At 43.0% G+C, this 14,737-nt stretch overlaps 1 protein-coding gene across 1 annotated transcript; it reads left to right on the top strand.

Annotated features, from left to right (window-relative positions):
• Positions 1-3,146: 3,146 nt before the first annotated feature.
• LOC309691384 (trace amine-associated receptor 13c-like) lies at positions 3,147-4,309 on the top strand (the record flags this gene model as incomplete). The annotated part of the gene is made up of 2 exons (XM_082509001.1): positions 3,147-3,368; positions 3,493-4,309. Exons 1-2 carry the CDS (start codon positions 3,196-3,198, stop codon positions 4,307-4,309), a joined length of 990 nt encoding a protein of 329 aa, XP_082365127.1. The 5' UTR covers positions 3,147-3,195.
• Positions 4,310-14,737: the final 10,428 nt, after the last annotated feature.

Here is a 14,737-nt window from a genome sequence, read left to right as displayed (position 1 = left end):
GTTTCAACCAAGTACTGTAATCTTTTTATAATTTTAGTAGTGTGTCACACAAACAGCAAATATTGTGAAAAAAAAGCAAGAAATCTTTGGGGGTGCGTTGATTCATTTTGGGGGTGCTTCAGCACCCCCAAAAATGGGCTAAAATCGCCCCTGCATAATGGGCTTGGATTTACAACATTATAAATGAAATGTGCTCTATGTGCCCTTACTCCCAAGAAATGGGAGTAAGGGCGATAGAGAACTGATTGGTGCCTATGCCATTCCCAATATGTGCTGGCTGACGTCGGGGCAGCATGAGTACGAGCATTTTTTATTTTTTTTTGCCGATGCCCGTGATGCCGCCCCCCACCACGATGCCGCCCGTATCTAAAACCTCATTCAAGTCTGTCCCGTATCTAGCAAGTGAAAATAAAAAAAATAAAATAAACAATAAAAGGTGAATCAAATAGACCATTACGGCAAGGCCTGGATGGTCCATTTGGTAAAGTAAATCCGTTGGGCATCTTTCTTCGCCTTTAGACACTAATTCTGATGGCAAAAGAGCCAAACGGGAAAGGCAAAAAACACACAAAAAAAAACAAAAAAAAACAAAAGAATTACACAGACTGAATGAAGCTTGATGTGAATTTTATCTATACGTGAGTGAACGTTTAAATGTGATTTAAATGTGAACTCTTAATGTTAAGAGTAACAAATGTAGTGTAAAGAACTGATTTTAAAGTTTAAAAGGTTAAACCTGTTTTAAATCATGTAAGTCAGGTAGATAGACAGAGATAAGGTGTGAGTGGACATCGGATGATTAAAGTCAACAACTTGAATGCCCAGCTGAGTGTCTCTCTAGGCCTGGCTGTGCTCATCCCTCCTTCAACCTCTCCTCCCCAAAAATAAAAATAAACTTAGAGATTCTTAGTTAGATTAGTAAAGTATAATTGATTTCAATATTTTTTGTGATTTTCATTATTTTATTATGCTATTGTGTTGCTGAATTCCATTAATAAAATTTCCTGCAATTCAAGCCTAAATTGTGGACATTCACTTTTTGACCTTTAGTGAAGCAGTAAAGGTAGAAATCCAGGATTATTTTTATTAGTGCAAATACCTCTCACAGGTTACCCCGTCTTCCAAGCTACTAAAATAATACCAGAAATAACAAGTGCCATGTTAAATAACAGGTTAACAGGTGAGACTGATGGGCTACTCAGGTTACGTCTTATCAGGGTTAGCATGAAAAACACCTGGCTGATTTAGAGGTAGTCAGTACTGGGCGAGTCCCCTCAACCACATCAGTGCCAGAATCCTACATTATCCACTGGGGAAGACTCATAGGATCAGGGATTAGGACTTTTTTTTTTTAAATCACCAAGCTGAAATCAACTTCCTGTATAGGGGTTTTGTGGGCCTACAGATTGACAAGTTGAGTCAATTAAATAACTGAGACTTCCATTTCTGACCTAGAATGGTCACTCCTCCACCGCTCCAGAAATGTCATGAATCGCTGTGCGGCAGGCAGGAGTTGGACCCAAAATGCAGGACTCACAGACTCGGGGAGGTGAACTCAAAACACAGCTTTATTTGCTGGTAGAACAAACATACAAACTAGACTAAACTGGGAAACCATAAACTAAGAACTCACAGGGAGACACAGGGAGATCCACACACAGCATGAGGGACGACGTCACGCCGAACAGAGGGAGACGCAGACAGAAATACACAGAGGGTTAACGAGGAAAGTGGGAACACACGGGGAACACAGGTGACACTGATAATCATAACGAGACAGGGCGGGGTGAACTGAACATGACACGTACGGGCGTGAGAGTCACAAAGTAAACAGGAAGTGCACAGAGGTTCAGACAGGAGGAGAGAGAGCACGGGGAAAACACAGACATAACGGGCTGGGGAAACATGAAACAACCACAAAGGGAGACGAGGGCTCATAAATACACAGGGCACACAGGGGGGGGGAGAGAGAGCACGGGGAGAACTTGGACATAATGGGCAGGGGAAACATGGAATAAAACATAAGGAGAGACGAGGGCTCACAGATACACAGAGGGGCACACAGGGGGTAAAAGCCATGAAGGGAAAACACTTAGGGAACAACACAACAGGGCAACTCAGAAAACATGGCCTAAATAAGGAACAAAATACAAACATACAAGAAAACTAAGAACACTGGGCCAACATGGCCCAGGACCATGACAAGAAATCGTTAATCAGAGCCATTGTTAGTCATTCCGACTGCAGCACACAAGCTGCCAATCGAACATAACGTCACACCACAACTCTCTCATAGCGGATGCTGTGCAGGTGCGTCCGCACGACACCGCTGACCATGCCTCACCACACTCATTTATTTCTGATGGCATAATGTCATTCGTCAATTTGGATTTATCCAAATAAGAGTGTGCATAGCCAAATTACAAAAAAAAAAAAATCTTCCACTAAGGCTGCATTACAAGCTTCAGAAGTATACAAATTTTCATAAAATGACTGAACTGAATATTAATATAATTTGGGGTGGTAAGTATGTTTCCACATTCATCCTTTATTGCTGTAACAATGAGGATTATTTTTTATTAGTGCAAATAGCTCACACAGGTTACCCTTCCTTCAAAGCTACTAAAATAATACCAGAAATAACAAGTGCCATGTTAAATAAGCTACTCAGGTTACGTCTTGTCAGGGTTATTATGGAAAACACCTGGCTGATTTTGAGGTAGCCAGTACTGGGTGAGTCCCCTCACCCACATCAGCATCAGAATCCTGCATTGTCCACTGGGCAAGACTCATAGGATCAGGGATTAGGACCTTTTTTTTTTTAAATCAGCGAGCTGAAATCAACATCCTGTATAGGGGTTTTGTGGGCCTACTGATTGACAAGTTGAGTGAATTCAATAATTGAGACTTCCATTTCTGACCTAGAATGAACAGAGAGAGAGAGATTAGGATACAGTAAAAGAATCCCAAGTACAACATATCCAAAAGGAATTTAGAAAAGAGAGAGAGGCAGGCCTACAAGAAGAAAATAGTGAAGCTTTAGGCCAAGACGAAGGGAAGGGGGAAATCAATGTCCAATAAAAACTGAAAGAAAGAAGAGGGGAGGAGTTGAGAGGATGTGGTGTTGGGATCAGTTATATTACTAATTGTAGTCATAACTCTGCCAGAGCTGGAGCTCTCTGCAGGTCTGTGGAGATGGATACTCAGGATGGAGCAGAGCTCTGCTTTCCACAACTCTTCAACATCTCCTGCAAGAAACCTACAACTCCTCTGTCTCAAGTTTTGCTCCTTTATATTGTTGTGTCCTCAATGTCTCTGCTGACTGTGACTCTCAACCTGCTCGTCATCATTGCAGTCTCCCACTTCAGGCAGAGTTTCATATTTTTTACCTGCTGCTGTGGCTTTACAAGTGTATACCTGATTTGTTATATCTGTTTGAATACTTTCTTTCTGTTGACTTTTTTTAAAAATTATATTTTCCTATCTTTCTAGGCAGCTCCACACACCCACTAACATCCTGCTCCTTTCTCTGGCTGTCACTGACTTTCTCGTTGGTCTTCTGTTTATGCCTGGAGAAATCCTGCGAAATACAGCGTGTTGGTTTCTTGGTCAGCTCACATGTTCATTGTATAATTATGTATCCTACATCATTGCCTCTGCCTCAGTGGGCAACATGGTGCTGATATCAGTCGACCGCTATGTGGCTATTTGTGACCCTCTGCATTACCCCACCAGAATCACAGAGGGAAGAGTGAAACTCTGTGTCTGTCTGTGTTGGCTCTGCTCTGTTTTCTACAGCTATGTGATTTTAATAGATGATCTAAGTCAACCAGGCAAGCATAAATCTTGCTATGGAAGATGTATAATTTTCATTGAATTTATTGCAGGATTTGTTGACCTTGTTTTAGCCTTTATTATTCCACTTACTGTCATCATAGTTCTGTACATGAGAGTGTTTGTGGTGGCTGTGTCTCAGGCCCGTGCCATGCGCTCTCAGGTTACAGCTGTCACACTGCAGCTCTCAGTGACTCTAACAGCAACTAAATCAGAGTTAAAAGCAGCCAGGACTCTGGGTGTTCTTGTTCTTGTGTTTCTATTATGTTTCTGCTCATATTACATTATTTCACTTTTTGGAAACGAGTTGCTCAATAGCTCATCTGCATCGATTGTGATCTATATGTACTATTTTAACTCCTGTCTAAACCCTTTGATTTATGCTATGTTCTACCCCTGGTTTAGAAAAGCAGTGAAACTAATTGTGACTCTACAGATACTGCAGCCTGGCTCCTGTGAGGTCAGCATACTGTAGAAAAAAGAAATCGTTCCTTAATGTACCAAATGGTATATCAAATTACTTTCTCTATCAATAATGTACTATATTAATTTTAAGACATTTAACAAGTAATATGCCATACATTACATTTCTTGAGTAATAACCCCAACACTGGTTGTCAAATAGTGCTGGTTTCAATTATAAAGGCCTAGAAAAGGGTTAACAACCCACTGGCAACCTCCTGTCACTAGCAACAAAATGTGCATTCTGATACTGTTTGCCGAGTGGTTGCTGGCTATCACTGGGTCAGACTGGTTGAAAACAGTGTCACAAAAAACCTCGACATGATTGTTTTAATCACCAAAATGTTGCTGTGGCTACTCAGAGGGAAGATTCCAGGTTTTCAAGTTTGCCTTGTTACCAGGCAGCTGCAAACCAGTCTTTAGTGTGATGAATCCTGTGTGGAGTGTATCTTGAGACCTGGGGTAGAAAGAGATTGCAATGCCCCCCTGGGTACCTTTACATCACAGCTAACAGATGCTAAAAAAGTCTTAATATCCAGCTTTATGTGACTGAAAATTATCAGAGTGTGTGTGTGGGTGTATGTGTGTGCGGTTGAAGCAACACTCTGAAGACACTAATTTGAGAGTCTGAGTTACAAAATGTGTGATTTAATAAAATAAGTTTAATGAAAGAAATAAATTGTGATTGACAGCAGAGTTTTTAAAAAGTGACAGAAATTCTTAATATGAATTTGAATTATTAAGGGATTGCGTTACAATAAATGTTCAAGTGAAAATGTGCTACACACAAATTAATTCATGTAGAATTACACAAACTGAAAAAACGGAGGGAGAGGTAAGTGACGGAAGTGATGGACAAGGTAAGCGACTCATGCTGTAACTGACGTCAGACGCCAGAGACTTTGGCGGAAAATTAAAGCGAATGGTAGTTTAGAATTGAACAAAGTTTCTTTAAGCTTCAGTATTACCAGATATACTAATCAATTGTCATATAACTAACAACATCTGTCCTATCATCTCTAATACCCTGGAGAACAACGGGGAGAGTTTAGACGTTCTCCAAGATTACATCGACCGCTGTTTCCAAGATTTAGTCATGAAGAAGGCTCAGAGTGTGTAGAACATCTCACTAATATTGTTCATTAATGCTGCTTTAATATACCTGTTCCGTGTAGTACGCTGCGCACGCACAAAGTGAGACAGCGCAAAAGTGAGACCCGCCCCCCCCCGGGAGTGAGGTGGCTTATGTGTAATGTCTGCTCAGTTACACAGTAAACAAAGCTTGCTAGTAATCACGAATCCAGATTCTTTACTGAACATCAAACATGGTGTCAGAAGTTGTGGTTTGGTCGTGTGCTACAGCCCTGCCGACGGAGTAGTAAGGCTAAAGTTTTCCCAGCACTTTGCGGACGAAGCAAGCAAGTAACCAGCTAGCGTTGCTCGGCTATCGTAGCAAAGGCTATTGAGCATCAACGACCATGTCAGACGGATTCCATAGACCAGAACCATTGGTGTTCAGTGGAAACATCGTCGAGAAGTGGCGTGTATTCGAGCAGGAATACGACATATTTATAGCCGCTGCTCATTCCGATAAGGATGCTCGAACTAGAGCGTTCATCCTGCTAAACCTGGCCGGCTCTGAAGCCATCGAGCGGGAGCGCGCCTTCATTTATGCACCCGCTGTGCACGCGGGGGAAGGAGAACACAGACGATTGGTGACCGAAGCAGAATTGAGAGAAGACCCGGAATGTCTAAAGCGCAAATTTCGGGAACTGTGTAATCCCCAAACAAACATAACAATGGAAAGGCACAAGTTTAACACCAGAAACCAAAGGCCAGATGAAACAATTGAGTCTTACGTGAAAAATAAGGCAGGCAGTTGCAGATTTGACCAGCTTAAAGACGAGCTCATCAGAGATAGACTTGTTTGTGGCATAAATAGTGACAGCATGAGAAAGCAACTGCTGCGCGACAGTGACTTAACTTTGAGCAAAGCAATTGAAATGTGCCAGATATTCGAGCAGACAGATCAACATACGAAAGCTCTAGCAGCTCCAAAACAAATGGCAACAAAGGTGGATACCTTGCATCACACAATAAAGAAAAAACATCCACACAAAGTCAAGACAAAGACAGGCAATGAGTGGCGTGCAACACATCCAGAACAGAGGCTCGCTCACGCAATCACAAACTGCAACAACTGCGGGGACAGCCACGAGGCAAAAAGAGACAAATGCCCAGCATATGGCCAGCAATGCCATAAGTGCCAAAAATGGAATCATTTCCAGAAATGTGGCAAGTCATCACAAACACGGCAATTCAAAAAGAGACCTGTTAACCACATTGAGATGCAAGCGCCTAGCAGCGATGAGGAAATGTTCTATGTGAATGGAATTAATATAGACACTATAAATCCCTGCTTTCCATACAAGAATGACATTTTCACCACGGTGCATATTAATGGAAAACACTCAGAGCTCAAGGTGGACACTGGCGCCAAATGTAATGTCATGCCAGCTGACCTTTTTGAACAACTGAGACAAGATGAAAAACTCCTGCCATCACAGAAAACTAAACTGGTGGCATATGGAGGTGAGGAAATCCAAACAGCTGGCACAGCAACACTCCCATGCCACTCTGCAGGCAAGGAATACCCTCTGCAGTTCTTCGTAGTGAAACGAGACGTACAACCCCTACTTGGCTTACCAGACTCACTCCACTTACAATTAATCACATTGAACAAAGAAGTCCACCATGTAGCCAAGGATGTGGAAAGCACCTTTTCAGAACAGATCTTCTTAGAGTATTCAGACCTCTTCGAAGATAAACTTGGTAAACTTCCGGTTACCTATTCCATGAAAATAGACCCAGAAGTCACAACAGTAGTAAAGCCTGCACGCAAAATACCAGTTCCAATGCAAGACAAGGTTAAAGCAGAATTAACCCGCATGGTCGAGTTGGGTGTGATCACCCCTGTCACCGAGCCAACAGGTGTCGTCTATGGTGGCGACCCACAAGAAAAATTCAGATGACATCAGACTCTGCATCGATCCAAGAGATCTAAACAAAGCGCTAAAACGCCCACATCACCCTATGCGTACTATAGAGGAGGTAGCCGCCCAAGTGCCTAACTCCAAAGTCTTTTCTGTCCTGGATGCGAAATGCTCCTTTTGGCAGATAACGCTTGACCACAAATCATCCATGCTCACGACTTTCAGCTCGCCGTTTTGCAGATTCCGCTTTCTCAGAATGCTGTATGGAATAAACTCAGCCAGCGAGGTGTTCCAGCGTGCAATGGAGCAGATCTTTGCTGGAAAACCCTGTGCTGTCATCGTCGACGACATAATCATTGGCGGAAGAGATATGAAAGAGCATGAACACAATCTCAGAAAGGTACTCGACCGTGCAAGGGAAGTCAAACTGAGACTCAACCCCCTGAAGTGCAAATTCAGTCTCAAAGAAGTCTGCTATGTTGGTCATGTCTTCCCAAGCAAGGGCTTAAAGCCTGACCCAGCAAAGACTAAAGCAATTAAGGAGATGCCCACACCTGAAAACGTCACAGCTCTCCAATGCTTCTTAGGGATGATTAATTACCTAGGAAAGTTCATTCCTGATTTCAGTGAGCTATCAGCCCCACTTCGGGAGCTAACGTGCAAAGACATTCAGTGGTGCTGGCTGAAGCAGCATCAAGATGCATTCGATGCTTTAAAACAGAGCCTAACCAGTCCTCCCATCCTCAGCTACTACGACATCCAGAAACCCGTCACGCTAACGTGTGATGCATCGCAGTATAGACTCGGGGCTGCATGCCTCCAGGAAGGCGCCCCGATTGCCTACTCCTCTTGTACTCTGACGCAGACAGAAATGCGCTATGCACAGATCGAGAAGGAGCTTCTTGCAGTTGTATTCGGTTGTTCCAAGTTCAATGATTACATCTATGGAAAGCAAATCCAAATCGAAACTGATCACCAGCCGTTAGTCACTATCTTAAACAAGCCAATACATTCAGCTCCAGCCAGACTGCAACGCATGATGCTAAGACTGCAGAAGTACAACTTTCAGATGGTGTACAAAAAAGGCTTGCAGATGTACCTCGCCGACACTTTGTCCCGTGCTCCCACAAACTCGACAGATCAGTACAGTGATGAAACAACTGACTACGAGATCATGTCGATCCAACAAATCTCTTCTTCCAGGCTGACACAGCTAAAGGAGCACACTGCCTCTGATCCAGAGCTACAGAAACTGAGCAGTGTCATAATGAGAGGCTGGCCTTGCAGACAAAATCAGCTGCCCACAGAACTTCGTCAATACCACCCATATCGAGGTGAACTCACCCTAGAAGATGGCATTGTCACGAAAGGCCCGAAAACAGTGATCCCCAAGTCTTTGCAAAAGGATTATATTGCCATCCTCCACAGAGGGCACCCGGGCACGGAAGCTACTAAATGCAGGGCCCGTGGTATCGTGTTTTGGCCCACAATGACTGAAGATATAGAGCAAGAAACAGCTGCATGTCCAGTGTGCAACAGCACCAGGCCACATCAACAGAAAGAGCCACTGAAGCTACATCCAGTGCCGGACTTACCCTGGTCAACCGTCGCCATTGACATCTTTGAGTGGAATGGTCAACATCACCTGGTTGTCGTCGACTCTTACTCAGGTTGGTTCGAGGTAGACTTGCTTCGTGACCTAACCGCCAACACTGTCATTAAAAAGCTTAAAAGACACTTTTCCGTCCATGGCTGCCCGCACAAAGTAATATCAGTCAACGGCACCCAATTCACTAGCCAACGCTTTGCAGACTTTGCTTCGGCCTGGGACTTTGTTCATGTGACAAGTAGCCCAGACTATCCGCAGGCCAATGGACTTGCTGAACGTGCAGTTCGCAGTGCAAAGCAGTTGATGGGGAGATCAAAGAGAGATGGAACAGATGTCTTCCTCAACCTACTCAATCTCCGCAATGTGCCACGAGACCACACATTAGGTTCTCCAGCTGAAAGGCTGATGTCAAGACAGACGCGCACTACCCTACCTGTGTGTAAACGTCTGCTCGTTCCCAGCCCCAAAAGCAACAGAGCTGTTAAAACAAACTTACTTCACAAGCGCCATGCACAGAAGAAATACTATGACAAGTCCAGCAGACCCCTCCGTCCCCTCATGCCAGGTGAGGTTGTGCGGATGCAAACGCGTCATGGACATGACTCCTTAGGAACCATCAAGGAAGCCTGCAAGGAGCCCAGATTGTACATTGTCCAGTCAGGAGGTGGAGAATACAGGCGGAACTGCAGGCATGTCCTCCCAGTCTCTGAACCGCCACCACAACACGGAGATTCCCGTGATGATTACACCGCGGCCCAACCACCAACCACAAGTTCCCCACAGCAGATCCAAAGACCTGTGCCACACACTGAAGAACAAACACATAGCCGCACACAACACTTCACACAAGCCCCTGTCCAGTCCCCCTGTCGCGTGGCAAGTGATGCTTACATCACACGATTTGGGAGAGTCTGCAAGCCAAACCCCAAGTATGAACACTAAGGCATAAGAGATGGACTGTAACATTAAAAAAAAAAGAAAAAAAAAAAGCAATGGACAGTACATGTGACTGTCTCACTATGTTCTTACCAATGACACAGGACTAGGATATGTTGTTAATGGATTATTGCTAAAGATGTTGTTAGTCCTAAGCTAAAGAAAGGGGATGTAGAACATCTGACTAATATTGTTCATTAATGCTGCTTTAATATACCTGTTCCATGTAGTACGCTGCGCACACACGCAGTGAGACAGCGCGAAAGTGAGACCCCCCCCCCCCCCCGGGAGTGAGGTGGCTTACGTGTAATGTCTGCTCAGTTACACAGTAAACAAAGCTTGCTAGTAATCACGAATCCGGATTCTTTACTGAACATCAAACAGAGTGCATCTTCCTCGGCCAAAATTGAGACACCGTCATCGAAGAGATGTCGCCCGGCAGACTTCCCCGGCATAACATCGCCTGCCGGCAAAGACATTGCAGGCATCCAGGAGTCAATCGACAAGCGATTGTCCATTTTCGATGCGAGGCTGTTCCTGGGGGAGATTTTACACCGGGAATTTAAATCTCTGCGAGAATCCCTGGAGTTCAGCCAGCAGCAGGTGGAAACGCTTGCCGCTGAAAATGCCACGCTACGGGAGTCGGTCAAATCTCTTACCGATAACGTGACCCAGCTAAACATAGAAAATAAAAAAATAAAAGAGTCTGTTATCGATCTACAATCCCGTAGCATGAGAGACAACCTTGTGTTTTCTGGTATTCCAGAATCTGCCGGAGAGGACGCTGAGGCAATGGTGAAAAGCTTTATTAAAATCCACCTGAAGCTGCCAGAGGACACCGTAAAGAACATCGCCTTGATAGAGTGCATCGCTTGTGGGCCATGAGGTCGCCGGCTGGGAGAGCACATCCTATTGTGGCCAAATTCAGCCACTTCAAACAAAAGGAACAGGTGAAACGCCACGGCAGGGAATTAAAAGGAACGGACTTCAGCGTGAACGACCAGTTCCCCAAAGAGATCCTGGAACGACGCAGGGTCCTCTTCCCAATATTTCCGGGGTTTTTTTTGTTTGGTTTTTTTTCCTTCTCGTTTTTTTCCTCCCTCTCTTTCCCCCTCTTGTTTTTATGCTGCTCACCCGTGCCCTTGGTTTCTTTCTTTATTTCTTTCACTGCTTCGATCACCTGCTTCCACACTCATCCACAAACAACATCCTTTATTTCGACACATACGCACAGCACGATCACGCACAATCATGCGCTCAACGGCAGCACATTTACATCAGTCAGACAGCGTACGCAGTCATATAGGATACACACACTTAAGCCAAGCGTACTCATATTAGTAAATATGCACACACATAGTCGGACTCAGGGAGCATCTCGCCACACATTTTTTCTCTCTCTCCTTCTCTTTATTCATGAACAAGTGATGTATTCTCTCCACCTGTCTAGGCGACACACACAGCGTACACCCCTAGTTATACACAGACATCTATGGGGCCACTGAGGTTTGTTACATGGAATATGAATGAAGCTGGCTCCAGAGAAAGGAGGTTAAAAATATTTAACCAACTCAAAAAACTACAGGCAGATGTTGTCCTTTTACAAGAGACCCACAGACCTCTTAGAGGTTCGAATGAACTTAAAACACCTGAGTTTCCTAATGTGTTCTCAGCTTGTTATAATTCTAGACAAAGGGGAGTAGCAATTTTAATACATAAAAATATTAAATTTCACAGTACTCGATACAGTTTTAGATCCAGAGGGCAGATTCTTAATCATTAAACTATCTATACTTGATAAAAGCTATGTATTGCAAGTGTAAACAGGGAGTGCAGAATTATTAGGCAAGTTGTATTTTTTGAGGAATAATTTTATTATTGAACAACAACCATGTTCTCAATGAACCCAAAAAACTCATTAATATCAAAGCTGAATGTTTTTGGAAGTAGTTTTTAGTTTGTTTTTAGTTTTAGCTATTTTAGGGGGATATCTGTGTGTGCAGGTGACTATTACTGTGCATAATTATTAGGCAACTTAACAAAAAACAAATATATACCCATTTCAATTATTTATTTTTACCAGTGAAACCAATATAACATCTCCACATTCACAAATATACATTTCTGACATTCAAAAACAAAACAAAAACAAATCAGCGACCAATATAGCCACCTTTCTTTGCAAGGACACTCAAAAGCCTGCCATCCATGGATTCTGTCAGTGTTTTGATCTGTTCACCATCAACATTGCGTGCAGCAGCAACCACAGCCTCCCAGACACTGTTCAGAGAGGTGTACTGTTTTCCCTCCTTGTAAATCTCACATTTGATGATGGACCACAGGTTTTCAATGGGGTCCAGATCAGGTGAACAAGGTGGCCATGTCATTAGTTTTTCTTCTTTTATACCCTTTCTTGCCAGCCACGCTGTGGAGTACTTGGACACGTATGATGGAGCATTGTCCTGCATGAAAATCATGTTTTTCTTGAAAGATGCAGACTTCTTCCTGTACCACTGCTTGAAGAAGGTGTCTTCCAGAAACTGGCAGTAGGACTGGGAGTTGAGCTTGACTCCATCCTCAACCCGAAAAGGCCCCACAAGCTCATCTTTGATGATACCAGCCCAAACCAGTACTCCACCTCCACCTTGCTGGCGTCTGAGTCGGACTGGAGCTCTCTGCCCTTTACCAATCCAGCCACGGGCCCATCCATCTGGCCCATCAAGACTCACTCTCATTTCATCAGTCCATAAAACCTTAGAAAAATCAGTCTTGAGATATTTCTTGGCCCAGTCTTGACGTTTCAGCTTGTGTGTCTTGTTCAGTGGTGGTCGTCTTTCAGCCTGTCTTACCTTGGCCATGTCTCTGAGTATTGCACACCTTGTGCTTTTGGGCACTCCAGTGATGTTGCAGCTCTGAAATATGGCCAAACTGGTGGCAAGTGGCATCTTGGCGGCTGCACGCTTGACTTTTCTCAGTTCATGGGCAGTTATTTTGTGCCTTGGTTTTTCCACATGCTTCTTGCGACCCTGTTGACTATTTTGAACGAAACGCTTGATTGTTCGATGATCACGCTTCAGAAGCGTTGCAATTTTGAGACTGCTGCATCCCTCTGCAAGATATCTCACTATTTTTGACTTTTCTGAGCCTGTCAAGTCCTTCTTTTGACCCATTTTGCCAAAGGAAAGGACAGGACTAATAATTATGCACACCTGATATAGGGTGTTGATGTCATTAGACCACACCCCTTCTCATTACAGAGATGCACATCACCTAATATGCTTAATTGGTAGTAGGCTTTCGAGCCTATACAGCTTGGAGTAAGACAACATGCATGAAGAGGATGATGTGGACAAAATACTCATTTGCCTAATAATTCTGCACTGCCTGTATGGTCCAAATGTTGATGAACCCTCATTCTTTCACGTTTTTTTCAGTGGACTCTCTGAACACTGAGATAGCACACTTGTTCTTGGAGGTGACCTCAACCTTGGACTAAATGAAGAAATGGATAGGCTCAATACAGCAGGAACTCAGCGCAATTGGCAGTCCACAAATATAATCAAACAGTATATGAGCAACCTTGGTCTTTGCGATGCATGGCGCTCCCTTCTCCCCACCAGTAAGGAATATACTTTTTTCTCACATATTCATCACTCCTACTCTCGTCCGGATTATTTTTTGGTCAGTAGCTCACTGCTGAGTGGCATTTCAGACACTGAGATTCACCCTATAGCTGTCAGCGATCATGCTCCTGTATCTTTAACACTAATGAACAAGAATAATACTACGCCAAGTAAAAACTGGAGATTTAATACATCCCTGCTTAAAGATGAAGACTTTATTAAATATTTTAACAAAGAGTGGACTTCATATTTAGACTATAATGACACTCCCGGAACATCAGCTTCTGTTCTATGGGAAGCAGGGAAAGCAGTGATGAGAGGTGAAATAATTTCTTTCTCATCACATAAAAAGAAAAAAGAAAACAAAAATATTCAGGAATTAGAAAAAAACATCAAATCACTAGAAGAAGCCTACGCGTCCCACCAAGATCAGGAAACATTGAACAAAATACACAAAACAAAACTAGAATTAAATGAGATAATTGATTAAAAAAAAAAAAATCTTAGTACAAAAACTACGCTTACAAAATTATGAACATGGTGATAAATCCGGTCAATTTCTAGCAAACCAGCTAAAAACAAATAAAGAAAAAACAACTATAGGTGCTGTTCAAGATCCATCTGGGAACACAATATATGACCCGAAACAAATAAACAACATTTTCAGGGATTTCTATAAAAGATTGTATTCACCACAAATAAACCCATCTAAAAAGGAAATTGATCAGTTTTTAGACAACATAACTCTTCCAAAATTATTAGACACTCAAGCAATGGCACTGGATTCACCACTGACAGCAGGTGAACTCCAGGAAGCCTGATAAGCATGCCCCATAATAAGGCCCCAGGTCCAGACGGCTTTCCTGCTGAATTCTACAAAGAATTCTGGACGATTCTAGCACCAGTTTTTTACAGAACGTTGTTAGGAATCAAAGAAAAGGGCAGACTTCCATCAAATATGAAATCTGCAAACATTAATCTCCTGCTAAAACCAGGCAAAGACCCTGTATATCCCTCAAGCTATCGTCCAATATCCCTTATAAATGTAGACCTTAAAATAATCTGCAAAGCCCTCTCAAAGAGACTGGAGAAAATAACCCCCCTCTTAATTCATCCTGACCAAATTGGTTTAATAAAAGGTAGGCACTCATCAACAAATATACGCAGATTACTTAATTTGATAGACTACTCATACAGTAAAAACCTAGAAACTACAATATTCTCTTTAGATGCAGAAAAAGCATTTGACAGAGTTAACTGGAAATTTCTATTTGCAACTT

This window comes from Aulonocara stuartgranti (genome assembly GCF_965226115.1).
Source record: "Aulonocara stuartgranti genome assembly, chromosome: 16".
NCBI lineage: Eukaryota > Metazoa > Chordata > Actinopteri > Cichliformes > Cichlidae > Aulonocara > Aulonocara stuartgranti.
This window is presented reverse-complemented; position numbering and strand designations above follow the sequence as displayed.